Source organism: Arachis ipaensis, chromosome B2 (assembly GCF_059453495.1).
Source record: "Arachis ipaensis isolate K30076 ecotype BB chromosome B2, ASM5945349v1, whole genome shotgun sequence".
Lineage (NCBI taxonomy): Eukaryota > Viridiplantae > Streptophyta > Magnoliopsida > Fabales > Fabaceae > Arachis > Arachis ipaensis.
Window position 1 is genome coordinate 124,815,213 of NC_142437.1, and position 19,841 is coordinate 124,835,053.

At 28.3% G+C, this 19,841-nt stretch overlaps 2 protein-coding genes across 2 annotated transcripts; both read left to right on the forward strand.

The window, feature by feature from the left end:
* Positions 1 to 1,108: 1,108 nt before the first annotated feature.
* On the forward strand, positions 1,109 to 2,485 carry LOC107626452 (thaumatin-like protein 1b). The gene is made up of 2 exons (XM_016329332.3): positions 1,109 to 1,264; positions 1,594 to 2,485. Exons 1-2 carry the CDS (start codon positions 1,201 to 1,203, stop codon positions 2,268 to 2,270), a joined length of 741 nt encoding a protein of 246 aa, XP_016184818.1. The 5' UTR covers positions 1,109 to 1,200; the 3' UTR covers positions 2,271 to 2,485.
* Positions 2,486 to 12,391: 9,906 nt separating this feature from the next.
* Positions 12,392 to 18,062, forward strand: NODGS (nodulin/glutamine synthase-like protein). Its single transcript, XM_088504350.1, has 18 exons — positions 12,392 to 12,665; positions 13,186 to 13,437; positions 13,542 to 13,608; positions 13,687 to 13,803; positions 13,882 to 13,987; positions 14,083 to 14,239; positions 14,330 to 14,425; positions 14,529 to 14,577; positions 14,669 to 14,931; positions 15,029 to 15,201; positions 15,294 to 15,414; positions 15,503 to 15,555; positions 15,645 to 15,774; positions 15,900 to 16,045; positions 16,159 to 16,347; positions 16,823 to 17,055; positions 17,380 to 17,516; positions 17,755 to 18,062. The coding sequence occupies exons 1-18, from the start codon at positions 12,504 to 12,506 to the stop codon at positions 17,815 to 17,817; spliced, it is 2,514 nt and encodes an 837-aa protein (XP_088360476.1). The 5' UTR covers positions 12,392 to 12,503; the 3' UTR covers positions 17,818 to 18,062.
* The last annotated feature ends 1,779 nt before the right edge of the window (positions 18,063 to 19,841 follow it).

A 19,841-nucleotide genomic window follows, 5' to 3' on the forward strand; every position in this document is an offset into this window, starting at 1 on the left:
TTGTCTAATATAATTTTGATAAAAATAACATAATTTAAATAATTATATATGTTAAATTTTAATTATTAAAAAATATCTTTAAAAAAAGACGTTTTCTCTGTTTCTATGGGCTTCTCAAAAATATAATACGCGAAGACTCTTATCTTCACAAGTCTTATCTCTTTTTTTTGTTGTTTTCTTTTTTAAAATAGTTCTTGATCTACTCTTGTGAACGTACGTTTTCTCCAGATTTTTTAACTAGATTTACGGAAAAAGTGGCAACGTATACGTATTGTCTTAAAAATGAAATCTCTTTTAATTTGCTCTTATTTTTTTGAAAATATTTAGTAACAAAAAAATTAATAAAAATTCATCAAAACTTATCTTATTTAATATTTATTAATTATTATAATAATTAATAAATATAATTAATAAATATTAAATAAAACAAATTCTAACTATTTTTTTGTTTTTCTAACATTATCGTATTTTTTTTCTTTTTTTAATTATTGTATCAAGTTTAATTAGGGAGTTAGTTTTTTCAACTAACATCATCCAACTCTTTTAATTCTAATTTTTAAATTTTAAATTTTAAATTTAAATCCTAAACTATTTTTTTAAAAATAAAAATTATAAAAAGATAATTTTACAATAAAAAATTAATTGATATTAACTATTTAAAAATTGGTTTCTTATCTTTTTCTATAGTATCCATTACTACTATTCTTTTTTCTTTTCGTATATTACTTTGTTTTTATCTAGTCATTCTTTATTTAAAGATTAAAAGTTACAACGAACAAATCGGACTTTAGTTTTATTTATGAGTTCATTGAAAGAAAAAAAAAAACTCACTTATGCATGTGAAACCAAAACTATTATTGGAGAAAAACCTAACAACAGAAACTTGAGAGGAAAAAAAAATTTTACAACACGTCATAATAAAAGATTAACACGAAGATTTCTTCTTCCAGAAAACCATGTTGAAAATAAGAAAATATGCACAATGGATAAGTTTCTATACATATATATATATATTGCGGTCAGCAGCAGCCATGGACTAACTCATAGTCATCAATATGGCATTATATTAATTAATTTCACAAAATTGAAAATTCAACCTTCAATTACTATAAATAGCAAGGCACATTAATTGTTATTAGCACATACTTCACACACCATAGCATCATAACAAGAAGAAATCAATCACCAATTTCACCAACAATGGCGATCATCATCACCCGTGTTATTTCTCTTTTCCTTGGTTTTGCATTATTCCTTGCTTCTGGTATGTTTAATTTTCATGTATTTTTTCATCACATTTTCTTTTGGACTACTAGTGCCTCTTAATTATCACATGATCAAGCATCAAGATTATCAGAAATATTTGAAAAATGATAAAAATTAGCTTAAATCAACTTAAAATTGTCTTATTTTATATTTGTATAAATACATAGTATTAGATGTAATAAATATGTAATTTAGATATTATATATATAAAATTATAGATATTAAATTAAATAAGATAATTTTATATTATTGTCTTCCTAATATTACTGCAAAATTATATATATATGTACATGATTAAATAACTCTTGATTTTGGTTTTCTATGAAGTGGCACAAGGAGCTAGGGTTACCTTCACGAATAAATGTCAATATACTGTATGGCCAGGAACCCTAACTGGTTCTCAAAAGGCGCAATTGTCACAAACTGGTTTCACATTGGCACCTGGAGCAACCAATTCCTTGAACCTTCCATCCTCATGGTCTGGTAGGTTCTGGGGTAGAACTGGTTGCTCCAACAACGGCGGAAAGTTTACCTGCGCCACTGGCGACTGTGGCACTGGCCAAGTTGCGTGCAATGGCCACGGTGGAGCCACACCGGCAACCCTAGTAGAAATTACTGTGGCAGCTAACGGTGGTCAAGACTTCTACGATGTTAGTAATGTGGACGGATATAACCTACCTCTTTCGGTTAGCACCCAAGGAGGTAGAGGCACTTGCAAGACCTCGAGTTGCCAGGCTAATATTAACCGCGCTTGCCCGAGTGAATTGCAAGTGAAAGGCTCCAAGGGAAACGTTGTCGGTTGCAAGAGTGCTTGTGTAGCTTTTGGCAAACCTGAGTATTGTTGCACTGGTAGTCACAACACTGAACCAACTTGCCCTCCAACAAACTACTCTAAATTCTTCAAGCAACAGTGTCCTAATGCTTATAGCTATGCTTATGATGATCTTAGGAGCACTTTCACTTGCTCTGGAAACCCTAATTATGCCATTACATTCTGTCCTTAAATATTATAGCTTTGAGTAGCTAGAAAGGGATAGATCTTAATAACTAATTGTTGTGCCTTATTTATACTTGACAAAAAATAAGTGCACACAATTATTATACTGGATAAAAAAATAATAATACTAATAATAATAATCACGTCCCTTTGTGATTGCATTATTGTATTAATAATATATATAGTGATTTTCAATAATAATAAAATCTTATTATAGTGTTATACCTTGTTTGGTTTATGTGATGATACTAACTTAAGTATTACTCTTTCAATATTGTACGATACAAATGAACATGTCCAAGCTAAGCATGAGGTGTAACGTATTTATTTATGTTGTCTTTATTAGGATTTTTGTATGTTAGTCAGTAGTAATTCATTATCAAAGTTATATAGTTGATTCCAAAATCGATATGATATATAGTTAATGCAAACAAACTTTCCAATTTAACCTAACCCGCGGATCTTTTTTTCAGTCATTCATTGAATGATAAATCACGACAAGTGATGGAGATATGCGATTTAAATAACGGAAATAATCCCGCTACCGAGAAAGATGTTCACTTCTTAAAATATCCAATATATGTAGGCGGAAACAGGGGGAGGGGTCAAATTTATCCCGACGGGAGCAAGAGTAATAATACTGTGTATAATGCTACAGCAGAGACACATTCAGAAAATATATTTATAAAGACATTTTCATTAGATACAGCCATAAAAAAGACATTTTTATTAGATACATCCACAAAGACACTTCCATTAAATACCATCATAAATAAGAGTTGGTAGAAGTTGACAGAAATGTTGTTGATAACGTAACGGAATTGATATATATATAATGAAATACAATAATGCTAGGGAATCAAGATGGTTTCAGCAAAAAACTAGCCAAATACTTCGGGGTGAATCCAAAACCTCTACGTGGATGATGCTTATGCTAGGCATTAAGATATTTCTTTTCTTTGTAAATAGGATGGTTCTGAATCTGTTTTCTGATTTATCATGTTTTAGGCATCTGAAGAGGGAAGGAGAGTGAAGAGACGGAAGCTAATTGAATCAGTTTCCGTGATTCACATTGCAATGATACTGAACGTATCTCCTCATAATTTGAATATGATGAAACATTTAATAACCAATATTTTAAATCATAAATAAATAAAACTAATTACTATATTTATAATTAATTAAGTTGTTCTATTCTTGACTGATTTGGAGTCGGTTCATATATAATACAAATCATTTTTTGTTTTTCAATCATAATGATGACATGATATACGTTTATTTTAGACTTGGGGTGCTTCTTCTTTATGTTATGGTCCTTAATTATTACTCTCTCATAAATATAATGACTGATATATATACCTCACCAAAAAAGTATATGACTGAGATCACCAACGGTAGGTACAAAAAACGTAATAAGTAAATATTTTAGTGTATAAAAATAAATTATCATGAATTATACCACAACAATAAAATCTTATCTCATTAAATAAAGGGTAAAAAACCCAAATGAGCCAAGGGGAACTCATTTTTACCCAAATCCGCCAAAACAAATTTTAATACATCAATCCACCAGAACACATTTTTATATAATTCGAATCAATAGGATTCGAATTAGCTTTGCACATAATTCGAATTGATTCAATTCGAATTATGACCAAATACTCTTCCCACGTAGTTCGAATCAATTAGATTCGAATTAGGCATGCAAGGTTCGAATTATATCAATTCGAATTATATAGAGCACGTGGCTTAGGGGAGTTCGAGTCGAGTTGATTCGAATTACTTTCATATTGTAATTCAAAGTAATTATCCTTTGTGGCATATACAGTGATTATTGATAAATTATCTTTCAACCAGAGTTTCAAAGTTCAAATGAGATCGTCAAATTTAATTGATATCTCTAATACGGTCGCTAGAAAATCCTAAAAACGAGAGAGCTCAAAAACTGATAGAAATTTGTGATATATTAGTTAAAAATGATAGTAATTGGTGTGTGAAAAGAGACACCAAGGTACTTTATTTTATTTTTTATCTTTAATTGCTCTTAAATTATTTTTCAATTATTATTCAGATAATAAAAATCCTAAGATGATAATTATTGACTCATTGTTTTTATGATTAACTAATATTTTGGTTTGTTTTTGTTATATAGTTATAAAAGGGTACGAGTGTTGGTTATCTGAAGAGGAATATCATTGTTGATCTGACTGAATTTTAAGAAAAATACTAGGAAGAAAATCTTAAGAAGAAGAGAGCTGAAAAATTAATAGATGTGCTCGTTGAAATGGGAGATTGAAAGCATACGAACAAATTCAAAATTCTAACCTAATATATTGGAAATGGTGATTGGATTTGAGAGGAATTATGGTTTTAAAATTGGAGAAGAAGAGGTGTATTTGGTGCAGATTATGAAAATGACACTACTATCAAGTTTCAAGAGAAACATCGCATCAATTGAAAAAAAAATAGAAGATAATGTAAATCTTGAAACTCTGGTAGAAGAATAATTTATGAATAATCACGGTATATGTCACAAGGGGTAATTTACCCTTTATTTTAGAAATGGTAGAGTAGAATTCACCTATTTTTTATTATGTAATAAATTTATGTCTTAATTATTTAACTTACTAATATTTTTTACTAAACCAATTTAATATTATACTCTCGAGTCTTTGTATCTTTTAAATTAGATTTTATATAATTACCACTATATCTATTTTTTTAAAATCATTTATTTTTTAATATTAACATATTTAATATTTATATTATTATATAAAACAATAATAATGACTTACGTAACTATGTTTTAGTAATTACATTCTGCATTTTAAATTTTTTAATAAAAAATACTTTTTTTTTTTAATTTATATTTTTAAAATTTTTTTATAAAAATATTTTTTAAAGACTTTGATACATTTCGAATTATTTTGAATTGCAATATGAAAGTAATTCGAATCAACTCGATTCGAACTTCCCTAAACCACGTGCTCTATGTAATTCGAATTGATATAATTCGAACCTTGCATGCTTAATTCGAATCTAATTGATTCGAACTACGTAGAAAGAGTATTTGGTCATAATTCGAATTGATTCAATTCGAATTATGTGCAAAGCTAATTCGAATCCTATTGATTCGAATTATATAAAAATGTGTTCTGGTGGATTGATGTATCAAAATTTGTTTTGGCGGATTTGAGTAAAAATGAGCTCTCCTTGGCTCATTTGGGTTTTTTACCCTTAAATAAAATTATTTATATAAATCGAATAATATTATTATATCTTATTAGAACCGTTAAAATAGGTCAAATTTATCAGAACAACTCATTTATCTATTAAAACTAATGAACTTTTATCTTTAAAATTATACTTATTTAAATTTTGGGTTAAACAACTGAATCCAATTAATTCAAAAAATAACGAATTAAACAAATAGTTTGCTTTTTTTTTTTAAATGGTCAGACAATATTTTTTATGATCCAACTTGAAGACCCAACCCGACAATAAAAAAGCTATTTGTTTAATTTTTTTATTTAAAAATAATATTTTTTATTTAAATATTTTTTAAAAAATAAACTAAAAAGATAAACAAATTAGTTTGTTTAATTTATTGGGTTGAAAAATTATGGATAATGAACAAAACGAACTTAAACGGGCTAGCTTATTTAATTCACCGACTTAGACGGATCAAACCTAAATGGGTCGACAAACTGACCCGTTTGACAACCATGTATCTTATTGTATCATATTTATCGTAGAATCACATAATACATAAATTTTTTTTACCATCTCATATATGGTATTTTTAGGTTATCATATAATTGATTATATATATGTCTAACATAAATGTTTATATATAGTTAATTTCAAAACAAAAAGTTCTAGTAATTAGATGTATAATTTTTTATGTGTCTTCTCTTAGTATTAGTTTAAATCTTTTAGAGAAGTAATATCATGACATAATATTAGAATTTTTATGACTTAACAATCTAGAATTTTATCATTGTTGACTTCAAAAGAAAAAATTTAACATAAGACAAATAAAAAAAAATTATGCAAAAACTTATACAAATCGAAAAAAAAACTCTTGTAAAATAACATATTAAAAATATAATCATTTATATGTTTTTTTCTATCAATTTAAATTTTTTAAAAAAATAATATCAAATGAGACGCTATGTAATAATGAACAATAATGCATTTTTATTTTTAGATATTTCAAAGAATTACTAATAACGAAACCACAAAATGTAACCCATGGTATGTAGTTTAGCCTTGATTGAACAACCAAGGACAAATTCATTTTATTATTAAAAGGACGTGATTTTATTTTATTATGAAAATTGAAAAACGCCAGATGTAATTACTTGACACATATGGCAAGTTTTATCCTTTGATCTTGTCACTCGTTTGTGCCTATTACTAAGACTTTTTCTCCTCCCATAATGTTCTTATGTGTAGTGCGTTTAACTTTCTTTGTTGTTTGAATCTAATTTAATTAAATAAAAGAAAATAAGAAATCTCTATTGTGCTGAATTAATGGTCAGAAAATTATTACCTAATAATGAAGGATAATTTGCGACGGTTAATTAATTAAAATATGGTTAAGTTAGCTTCACCTTTAATTTATTGCCATTTAATTATTAATATGAGACTTTTCAAGGTAATATATCATGATGGAGTTAGCTACTAATTATATTCATCCATCTTTGTTAATACATTGAATTTTTTTTTCATTTATTGTGATAATATATTTCCCTCATAATATAATACTAATATATAAAGACAACAAGAATTGACATAAATGATTAAAATTAAAAAAGTATCTCTCATCACAAGAATATGATTCCGAATCTTTTTTTCTTATCAGAACTAAAATAATCCATTTATTAGTAGATTTGGCACATTCTATAGATGTGAAATTCACCCAAGTTCTTTTTTTTTTTTCTTTCAATGAAAAGTTATTATACAAAAGATTGGACTGAATCTAAGCTTCCACATATATTTCCTCATTTTTGGTTTAAAAATTAAAATTTACAACAAATGATGAAAGAGAGAGTAATGAAGATCATCATTATCATTTTATTATTAGTACTTATATTAATTGAGTTTGGCATGCATGCATATATATGTAGATGGTAATTCAATGTATTCTAACTAGCGCAATTCTCGCCATAAATTGAAGTGTGCTTGAAGTGACACATTCTTATTGATTTCATCATCATGTTGAAAAATGATCAAACTTCTAAAATGATACGTCTTCTTTTTTCTTTTGGTTTTTTTCCCTCCGAAAAGTTAAACCCATCTTCCTATATTTCCATTCTAATTTTAAAATACTAAATTAGATATATATTCCCATTTTTATTTTAAAATAAAATAATTTCTCTTCTCAAATTTTGTTCGAGGGAGATATACTATTTTCAGAGAAATATACAATTAACAACCCACGTTAAAGAGAGAATTAATATTTATTTTTATTTTTCACAGTATTTTTTAATCCAATAAATAAAAGATTATTTCATCGCGAATGTGAGCTCTATTTAAGAGTCTGTTATTAATTAATGGGTTGCTGCATATATAAAGTGAAATATAAATACTGACATTTGGTTAAACAGTGAATTGACTATTCAACCAACTCAAATTGATTAAAAAATTAATATTTAATTAGAAAAAGGAGATTTTCTTTTTTCGAAACATGTAGTTAGTTGAAAAAGAAGCAAGAAAACTATAAAGTAAGATCACCTTCTATTGTTATTGGGCTGTTCTATATCAACTAGTGGGCTATGAGGCTTTTTTCCAAACTCGTAGAATCGGATTTTGATTTTTTTTTTAACAAGATAGTTTTCTAAAGACCCAAAAAAAAAAAGGAGATGGTTTTTAAACCAATAAATTAAAAAAAAAATAAAAGAAAAATTGTGCAACCCCAAGACTTGGCACTAATAGTTAAAAATGTTAGTGTCGTAACTAACTTAAGTTAGTCGAGTAATCAGCTCACTCGTCCATTTAAATAAGTGTTAGAGGTTCGAATTCTATCTTGTCTATGCAACAACCTATTAATCAGTGATAGACTCTTAAATAGAATTTAGATTTGTTGTGAGTTAGTCTTTAACTTGTAAGTTTAAAAAATATCGTAAATAATAAAAAAAATTGTATCTTAAATTTGAGTAAGAAAATATCTATAATTCTTTAAAAGAAAACAAAAATGTATGTCTATATTAGGTCAATTTTTTTATGCATTAAAATTGGTATTTTTTTTTTTACCAAAATAGTCTAAAACTAGATAAATTATCTGTATATATGAATCTATCTCTTCTTTGCAACTTACCAAAAAAAAAATATATGCTAACACCTACACATAATTTGCAGATTATTGTAAAAAATAACCATTGATTAAGAAAGATTTTTCGTAGTTGACAAAAGGTATTTTTTTAAAAAACCAATTTTACATATTGCAAAAAACTCTTCATTGATCTTATATGTATTTTGCAAATTGCAAAAAGTTGTTATTACTGCATACACATAAATCTCACTAATAACCAATATTAATACATTATACTAATTTTCTTTTCTTATAAAAATTAATTTCGTGTTGATTATTTTAGAAGTATATATTAGTAGAAAAAATTATAAGTTCTATGAGGTATATATATATTAATTTGCCAAAAAAAAATAATGTCGTGTCGATCTAATTAATTTGTCGGAAGAAAGAAGAATGGAGATAGAGTATAGTAGGGACACCTTATGTATAGGTTGCAGGTTGCAATAATTGTTTGTGTGTTCCAGATAAAACACAGATTGGCTCAGAGCAATAAGTTACTATCACACTGCATTTTCATCACGGGACATGACACCCTCTTAATGTTTTTTTTTTTTTTTTTTAATCAAAAATAAGGATAATATTCGAATCCATTATCTCTAAATGAGTATAAAAAAATTATGTTATTTATATTATAATTTATTAGTTTTTTTTTAATAATTTACATGCATATTATAATATAAAAATATTATTTATACATTAAAAATTAATTATTAATATATTTATATATAAATATATATATAATTTATTTTATTTTAATATATTTTTATATTTTAATATACATTTTATATTAATAACTAATTATAATAACTAATTTAGTGTATATGTAATATGATTGATTGTAGTATCATTCAAGTAATTATGTGTTTAAGGTTTTGTTTTTAATTTATATGTTAATTATTATAATCTATTTTTATTTATTTTAGTTGTTTATGGTATTTTTTAGTTTAATAGATTAAAAATTAATCTGTCATAAATTTAAACTTAATTTAAAAATTTATTATTAATTAAAATAAATTTAAATTTCTAACACCTATTTAAATAAAAAATAATCAATTAGTCGACCTAGATCCAAAAAATACATAATTTCTCCTCCAAAAATTACTTCTCCAATTAAAAAACGTATTAAATATTTATCTTTAAATCAATAGGTCCCTGAATATATAGATTCTACATTAATCCCAAAACGTTGATCTTTAATTAAAAAAATAAAGGATTATGTTAGATAATTAATAACTTTTTTGAATAATATGAACAACAGGTCTTAAAATTGACCTAATTCAAATAAAACACACTACATTTTAATTTATTCACTTAAATCTTAATATTAGAATAACTATCCACATACCTAATAAATTGAATATCTGATATATTCATTGTTCACATTATTTAATATTTTTATTGTTTATCAATACTTTTCAAAAATAAATACTTAAACTTGACAAGTTTCTGGACCTGTCTTATATTCCGCTCCATCTTAGGTGATGAATTACAATAACACTTGTTAGTTGCTATGTCCAAGCCAAATAAAAAAAATAAGAACACTTATGGATATTCTTGAATTATTTTAAATATTTACAGATGGAATTAGAAAAGGACATATTTTTATATTATTATTTAAGTTATCATAGAAACGGTGACACGCAATGTTAATTATTTATTAGGAGAATTATTATGGATTATGGTCCACACTCCACAGGGCAGAAGAAAATATGATTGTTTGTTATCTGTTTTCTCTTGCTCTTTTGTATTGTCCCTTTTCGCTCTGTCAAATTCAACCAAAATAAATAAATAAAACAAGAAAAAAGAGGTTGGAAACAAAAACCATTCCAAAATAAAAGGGTCCAGAAGGTATCCATTTTATTGTCCTCCATTTTTGTCCCTCTTTTTTTTTTATCATATATATATATTGTCCCCCTTTTTTTTTATCATATATATATATATATATATATATATATATATATATTTTAATATTGTTAATATAAAATTATTTTATATATATATTTAATTACATAATATTATATTAATAAAAATAATTATTTTTTATATTAACTATGTGAATAATTATCTAAAAAAAAATTATAATTATATAGTTACTGTATAAGATATTTTACCATGTCAATGTATTAAAATAAACTTATATATATGATAAAAAAAATAAGAAATATTTGTTAATGGCGGTTAAGGTATATGCAATGGTTGAAGTTTGACAAAATGGGAATGACCTTAAAGAATGTTTAATTAGGGTGTGACTTTAAATCTTGTGTAATATATAATTGGTTGAGGTTAGCAGCCAATTATTATTATTTGGTTGGTTTATTATTTCTTACCACAACCCAAAATTATTTATTTATTTAAATTATTTATTTATTTTCTATTTCATTTAACTACTATATATTGAGTTATCCACCATTATGAGCAATTTTTTTTTTACAATATTCTTAGCATATTTTAGTCTCTTCTCGTTTTCAAAAGAAGAGTTGAGAAGATCTCAGTTTTATTCATATTCTATCAATCTATTGTTCCACTATGAATATTAAATTCTAAATTTGTTTGTTTTTGTCATTCTTTTTTCGTAATTATATATATGTCCATGTCAATGAGTTATAACTCAAATGGCATAGACTTCTCATACTCAATTAAGAGGTCGCGAGTTCGAGTCATATATCTTTTTAAATTTAACCAATGAGTAATAGCTCAAATAACATAGTCTCCCCATACTCAATTAAGAGGTTACGGATTCGAGTCTCATATCTTTGATGAAAAAAAAATATATATATATATATATCTGTCCATATCACTACACGTATTCTCACGCAAATCTATTTGTTTTCTTACTCCAAAATCTAACCACCAAAAGCTTAAAGTCACTTTATTTATTTATTTATTTATTTATTAAATTTAAACAGTCATCTAACCACATATAAATATATTGAATGATCATTTAGGGTGAAAATTTAGGTGAAGTCGATTTCATGTAAAGTTGATATTTGAGAGCTGTTAGATAAAAATTTAGTCAAATTAGTTAAATCATCTAACAATTTTCAGATATCAACTTCACATGAAATCGACTGCATCTGAATTTTCACCTTTATATAATCATAAAAAACGTAGTTAATTTTTATTTATTTATTTATTTTGATCCACTTTTTCAAAGTTTAATTTTGATCAAACTTCTAACATATCCGATGGCTTTTGTTGAATTCCAAAACCCAATGTGATTTGAAAATCAAATCTGAATTCTGAACTTTGAACTTTGAAGTAACATTTGTAGCTCACCAGTCACCGCCACGTTCTAAGCACCATCTATGTATAAAATATAAATTATTACCATACCTTATCATATATTTATTAGAATAATATTTTAAATCAATTTTAAAAAAATGTATTATATATAAAAATTAATACAAAATTTTAAAAATGTCTAAATATTTTTGTATTGTAAAATAATTTTAAAAAAAATTAAAATATATTAAATTTGACTAATAAATTAAAATTAAAAACTAATTTGATAATTATAATTTATTAAAGACCAAATATCTCACTAGAGAATTATTAATAAAAAATATTATATGATTAACAAATATTATTATTTTTAGTCAATATTTAGTTGATAATAATTTATATTTATATTTACAAAAAATTTATATACAAAAAAATATAATTTATATGCATATTTATTAATATTTATACATATAAATTAATAATTTACATTCATATTTTTTAAAATTTGTACATATAATTCTGTTTACCTAGAAAAAGAAGAAAAAAAAAAAGGACACACTATATATAAGCATATTGCATAATACATTATTATTGCAGCATATTGGAAAGTCAGAGACAATAGAAGAAAGTGTTGACTACCCAGCATCTTATAGGAGTTGAAGAAGAAGAAGAGATCAGTGAGATTGAGAAGAAATAATAAGAATGGATTTCAGTGAGTTGAGAAGAACGGTGGAAGAGGTGGAGCTGGTTGATGCACATGCCCACAACATAGTTTCCATTGATTCTAACTTCCCCTTCATCCATGCCTTCTCTGAAGCCTATGGTGATGCTGTTTCTTTCTCACCACACTCTCTCTCCTTCAAGGTCCATATCAATATCATCATAACTATTAATTAACTCCTCTTAATGTTCATTTATTTCTTAGCTTATGATTTTTTATATGCTATGTTTGATGATAGTGTTTCATCTATTTATGAACCTATAAAAACTAGTAGTATAGTGTGGACCACCTAACACTTTTTTAGGTGGATTAAGTTCTGCAATTACAGCATTATTAAGCAGATAAAATGTTCATAAATTGAAGTTTAGTTTGCCTGAGTTATGCATTTCAATTTCATCATGAGTGATAAACAGGATATGAAGTTGAAGAAATGAAATTTTTCCTTTCTCTATTGATAAACAGAATAGATTCTTGAGAATTTTCTGTCAAATTGATTTATTATGTGGTGCTTAAAATGTGTAATAAGCACTTGGAAGCTGGTAGTACCTGCTGTCCAAATTGGTACATAGAAAAATTAATGTATAAGGATGAAATTGTGTCTAGATACATTGATTTTGAACAGAAGATATGATTTGTTGACAATGGATTATTATGTAATATCAGAGAAGTTTAAGAGACATTGCTGAGCTCTATGGATCCGAGTCATCTTTGGAAGCTATTGAAGAACACCGGAGAGTCTCCGGATTACAATCGATCAGCACATCGTGCTTCAAAGCCGCAAGAATCTCTACCTTACTCATTGATGATGGACTAAAATTTGACAAGAAGCATGATCTTGAATGGCATAGGAGTTTTACCCCTGTTGTTGGTAGAATCTTAAGAATTGAACGAGTCGCCGAGGAAATCCTTGACGAAGTAAGATACTTGTAGATAGTTCTAATAGTTCTATTTCACATTTTCTGAATTCTGCTATATGTTCTTGAATTTCTATCTAATATTTGTGTCTCATGCTCTTAAAGGGTTTAACAGATGGATCTTCTTGGACATTGGATTCATTTACAAAAGCATTTGTCTCAAAGTTGAAATCATATCCTTTTATATGTTAATAAATCTCTGTATATGAACACATTAAATGTTTAGCTATGATCCTTAACAGTATGGTTACAGTTGCCGGTGAGATCTTTGGATTCAAAAGCATAGCTGCATACCGAAGTGGCCTGGAAATCAATCCAAATGTGACAGCAATAGAGGCCGAGGAGGGTCTCGGACAGGATTTAAGTGGTTAGTGGAGTATGCAGATTGGTTATAATATGTTCTGTTTTGGTATGTTCTTAATCAAGCATATTCTGTACTTTTTAGCTGGGAAGCCTGTTCGCGTAGCTAACAAAAATTTCGTCGATTATATCTTCTTGCAAAGTCTAGAAGTTGCTCAATCCTATGACTTGCCAATGCAGATACACACAGGGTAATCCATGGCTTTTAGTAATTAGTATACTTCTAAAGCTGAAAAGCTTTCAGAAAATTATTTGTTGGTACTAAATTTTTGGTCTGCTTAACTAGTTTTGGGGATAAAGATTTGGATATGCGACTGTCCAATCCTCTTCACCTACGTGCAGTCCTTGAAGACAAGAGATTCTTGAAGTCTCGGATAGTCATTTTACACGCATCCTATCCGTTCTCAAGGGAAGCGTCGTATCTCGCTTCGGTTTACTCACAGGCAAACCTTTTCTCAACTCATTGAATTATGTTAGTAAGTCTGAATATGTATTTCAGATTCAAATTTAGATATAACAATCTTGTTTTGCAGATTTACCTTGATTTCGGGTTGGCGATTCCAAAGCTTAGTGTACATGGCATGATATCTTCAGTGAAAGAGCTATTAGAGCTAGCTCCAATAAATAAGGTGACAAGAATAAGAATATTGTTATACTTCAAGATCATGATTTATTTAACTTTAGGACATGAAATTCAATGTCACAAGACTAAGCTAAGTTTTTGGATTTCAGGTTATGTTCAGCACTGATGGCTATGCATTTCCAGAAACCTTTTACTTAGGTTAGTTAACATCTATTCCTATGCCTGAATTTGAAGAATTTATATTCTGTAGTGTAAGATTAAGTGGTTGAAAAAATATTTTGCAACATAGGTGCAAAGTGGTCTCGTGAAGTTGTTTTCGCTGTTCTGCGCGACGCGTGCATTGATGGTGATCTCTCAATTCCTGAGGCTGTGGAAGCTGCTAAAGATATATTTGCACGAAATGCGATTCGATTTTACAAGATTAGTCCAACTAATAGTTTAGCTAGTTCAGAATACAATTTGGTTTCTAAGTTGAATACTAGTAGCTTAGAGTCTGATTCGTCACTGGTTCGTATCATATTCGTTGATGGTTCAGGGCAGCATAGATGCAGGGTGAGTTTAAGTTCCATCAAAGCAAATTTCAGTTATTCATGAATCATGACATGAGCTGCTATTAGAATTCCTGATATGGTGTCAAATTTTATTTCAGGTTGTTCCTAAAAAGCGTTTCGATGATGCTGTTTCGAAGAATGGAGTTGGTTTGGCGCGTTGTATTATGTCTATGGTTTCTTTTATGGATGCACCTGCTGAAGGGTCAGGTCTAACTGCAGTTGGTGAAATAAGATTAATGCCTGATTTGTCTACTAAATTAAGAATTCCATGGTACTTATAATCTTTCTTAAGCTGATTTTTTAATCATCTTACATTATAGTAACTTGTGGTGCAAGTAATTCAACTCTTTTATGTGATGATAGGAGCAAGCAAGAAGAAATGGTTTTATGTGATATGCAAATCAAAGCCGGAACGGCCTGGGAATATTGTCCGAGAGAGGCCTTAAGACGAGTTTCGAAGATTCTGAAAGACGAATTTAACTTGGTATGTCGCGATTGCGAAATTCTGATATTCGAATTCATATCTTTGAACCAAAGTACTTTGGTGTTCAATTTTGATTTGTGTTTTCCAGGAAATGAAAGCAGGATTTGAGAATGAGTTTTATCTCTTAAAGAGCATAACAAGGTATGTAATAATTCATATCACCAGAACAAATTTTCATGAAAATTAATTAAAATGTGAAGATGAAAAAAAAAGGGTGTAATTATATTCAGGGAAGGGAATGAAGAATGGTTACCATTTGACTCGAGTCATTACTGCTCATCGTCAGCATTCGACGCTGCTTCTCAGATATTTCGCGAAATTTCTGCTGCTATTCTTTCCTTGGGGATTTCAGTAGAGCAGGTAAGAAATGATCTATAAAATGGTAACAGCTTCGCTTGGTTTTAATCGAAAATCATCTGATTTTTCTAGAAAAGCTCTATATTCTGAGGGCTAGTTTCAAGCCTTTCTGTTCTATAAAATTGTAGTTACATGCTGAAGCTGGAAATGGTCAATTTGAAATTGCTTTGGGATACACCACTTGCACTAAAGCTGCTGACAACTTGATTTACGCGCGCGAAGCTGTCCGTGCAATAGCAAGAAAGCACGGCCTTCTCGCGACTTTTGCACCAAAGTAAGTCAAGTTTCACCATTCTTCTGCTTTTTTAAGACACTGCTATCTTACTTGAGTCTCAAGAAACAATTTGAAAGTGTGTATTACATGTGTTTTTCTTGTCTATATTGAAGGTATAAGCTAGATGATTTGGGTTCTGGATCCCATGTGCATCTTAGCTTATGGCAAAATGGGAAAAATGTGTTTATGGCGAAGGATGAATCGTCGAAGCACGGAATATCAACAACAGGGAAAGAATTTATGGCTGGAGTTTTGCATCATCTTCCTTCTATTCTGGCATTTGTAGCTCCAATTCCTAACAGGTTGCTCTTCCCATTTAAACCAAGTTTGTTAATGGGTGAAAACTCAGGTGCAGTCCACTTCAGGTGAAGTTGATAACTGAGAGCCGTTAGATTATTTGACTGATTTGACTAAATTTTCATCTAGCGGCTCTCAACTATCAACTTCACGTGAAGTCGACTGCACCTGACTTTCCACCTTTTTAATGACATCCGATCAGGTACTAACACATAAGCAAAAGTGGCGTCGCGACTTTTGTCTATGTGACAATACCTAATTAGATGTCTGTACAGAACTATGTATATAAATTAAACTCGAATTTTTTTAGAGGTGGAAACTCGTATGCAGTTATCTTTCTGTGAGTTGATATTTGAGAACTGTTAGATGATTTGACAAATTTGACTAAATTATTATCTAACGGTTCTCAACTATCAACTTTACATAATGACAACTGCATGTGAGTTTTCACCTGTCTTAGATTGTTCTTGGTTTTTTCAGTTATGATCGGTTACAACCAAACACGTGGAGCGGCGCATACTTGTGCTGGGGGAATGACAACAAAGAAGCTCCATTGCGAACCGCATCTCCGCCCGGAACTCCTGATGGCCTTGTAAGCAACTTTGAGATGAAATCATTTGATGGCTCTGCGAATCCACACTTGGGATTGGCTGCCATAATTGCCGCCGGCATAGACGGTCTTCGCAGGCATCTTCCGCTTCCTGAACCTGTTGGTAAGATCATGAATAGTACTTGTTTGTATCTGTTGGTGTTGCAAGTGTGAAGTTAGTTCCACATCAAAAAAAGTAAGGAAGAGTGAGGAGTTTATAAGATGAGAGACCCATTAATTTGACATTTAAAAGTTTTGAGTTGGATGTGGTGTCTTCTCATCTTATGTTATCTTTCTTGATTCCTCTTCTAAATCTCCTCGGTAGTTGAGAGCTCCCCACGGTGGCCTAACAGTATCAACACACAGTTTATATGATTTTTCAAACAGTTTGCAATTTTGTATAAGTTCATATGAAATAATGAAGTTATTATTTTCATTTATGAAACAGATACAATTCCAAATCCAGAAAAGCTTCAGAGATTGCCAACATCGCTCTCTGAATCTTTGGAAGCTCTTCATAAGGATGACTTGCTTAAGGAGTTTATCGGCGAAAATTTGATGGTTGCCATAAAAGCGGTCCGAAAGGTATGTGTATGACTTGCATAATTCTAAATTATTCCGTTTCAAAATGAGTGTCGCTCTGACTAAATATATATATTGAAAAAATTGAATTATTCCGATGTAATTATATTCAAATAAATTGATTTTTCAATATATCAATTTGGTCGGAGCGACATTTATTTTGAAACAGAGTAAGGAATTCGGAGCAGGATCATCGATGCGACAAAATTTGATACTTATTTTATGAATTTATGATATGCAGGCTGAAATTGATCATTACTCAAAGAACAAAGATGCTTACAAGAAACTCATACACATATACTGAAGCAATGGATAACAATTTATGTTTGTTATGATTTAGATTTAGATTTTGGTTGCCTAATCTTGTTCATAGTATTTAGTTTAAGTATATCTCGTGGTTATCTAATAAGTTATCCTTAATATATAGAGCTCGTCGTTATGCTTATATATGATGGAATAATTTTATTTGTCAACTCATATTTAAGTAATCTTGAGTAATCTTGATTGGAATGAACTCATTTTTTTAATGAAATGTATTATTTGTTCTCATTCTTTGTTGGACAATACATTTTCTTTTTCTTTTTCAAAAGTGGTGTAGGTCAATTTAGTGTATGAGGTAAAATAAAGGTAAATATTCACGCGCAGTTGTCATGTAAAGTTGATAGATAAGGACTATTAGATAACAATTGAATCAAATATATCAAATTATTTAATAAGTCACCAAAAAAAATTATTTAATAATTTTTAACTAATAATTTCACATGATGCCTGAAATTTCACCTAAAATAATTACACAAAATATAGTATCCTACAATCGAATTGGGCTTATAATATGATTTTGGTTAGTTTCTTTTTCAGATTTTTTGGATACATTTTTTTGTTCCTTTTTTTATACATTTTTTTGTTTGTTTCTACGTTTTTGGGATACCTAATTGGGCCGACTGTGTTTTTCTTCACAAAATCTAGTTACTGAGCCCATACACGAGGAAAAAAATGTAATACATGGATGCTTATTATATGCTTTGCATTTTCATCATTTCTCTCTAGATTTTGTGTGGTTAAGGTCACATCTTGAGAATTGGAAACTCCATAAGACATCATCTGAAAACTCAAAACTATGTCTCCAACCATATTAATTTATAGGGGATAGATAAGGCTTCTCTAAAAGTGAGAAGGTGAGAGCTCAACACAAAAACATTTAGTGGGTCTTACACATAACATATGTATTTTATTAATATATAGGTTGACATCTACATACTCTTTTCATTTTCTATACTAGCATATTTAACTTTATTTTATAAAAAATAATGTTACTTTTTTTATCTATCTATATGAACAAAACTTAATTGAGTGTTGGGGAGATGGATGCTAATCCTTAACTTACATGTTATATTAGAATAAGACAATTAGACAATGTGTTAATCAAATTGCTGTGTTTTATAGTGGAAGTTTCATCAAGGGAATCTTTTGTGACGAATAATATAAAGACAAATAAAGAGATAACCATCAAAACTTCTCTTCATAAATTAAATACAAATAAGAAAATGTTTGAAATAATTTATATAAAAATAAAAAAGAAATTCTCTTCATCCCCAAAAATGGTTAATTAAGAAGAGCATTTTTGGGAAACTACATAAGTAGTTTTTGTTCCCAATTTAAAAGCTTTTTCAAAAATAAATTTATAATATATGAAGAACTAGATCACAAACTATTTTGTTTAGTTTAATTTAGGCTTTTTAGATTTGGGAAAAGGCATAAATTCATTTTTTTAGCATAAATATTATTTTTATTCACAACACACATCATATGTTTATGTTTTCACTAAATTATCCTTGTTAGAATATAATTAGGATCAATTAAAATTATTTAGTATATCTGAATATTTATTATAGAATATTACGTCTTTATTATTACGATTCTCTTAGTCCCTATAAATACCTTTCTATATTGTATCATTCAGACAATTTGAATAAACAACTTGAATACACTCAATAATACACAAATTATTTGTCCAATTTAGTCTCTTATTTCTAACAGTCCTGATTATCAAAGATTAAAAAAAAAAAAAGTTCCATACCTTTATATTTCAATTTAGGAATTTTACCAAACAAAAGTTACTTTGATTAGTTAACTAATGTCTCTTTCTCTAAACTTTGCTCCTTCTACTCTTAAATGTCACTATCTCTAAGCCTTGTTAAAATTAAAGTAATAATAATATTTACCGACATATCAAGGAATACAATATAATAAAATCAATAATTAGTCATCATAAGGTGATGAATGTGGGACTGAGCTTTCACAAAATTATGGCCATAAAAATATATATAT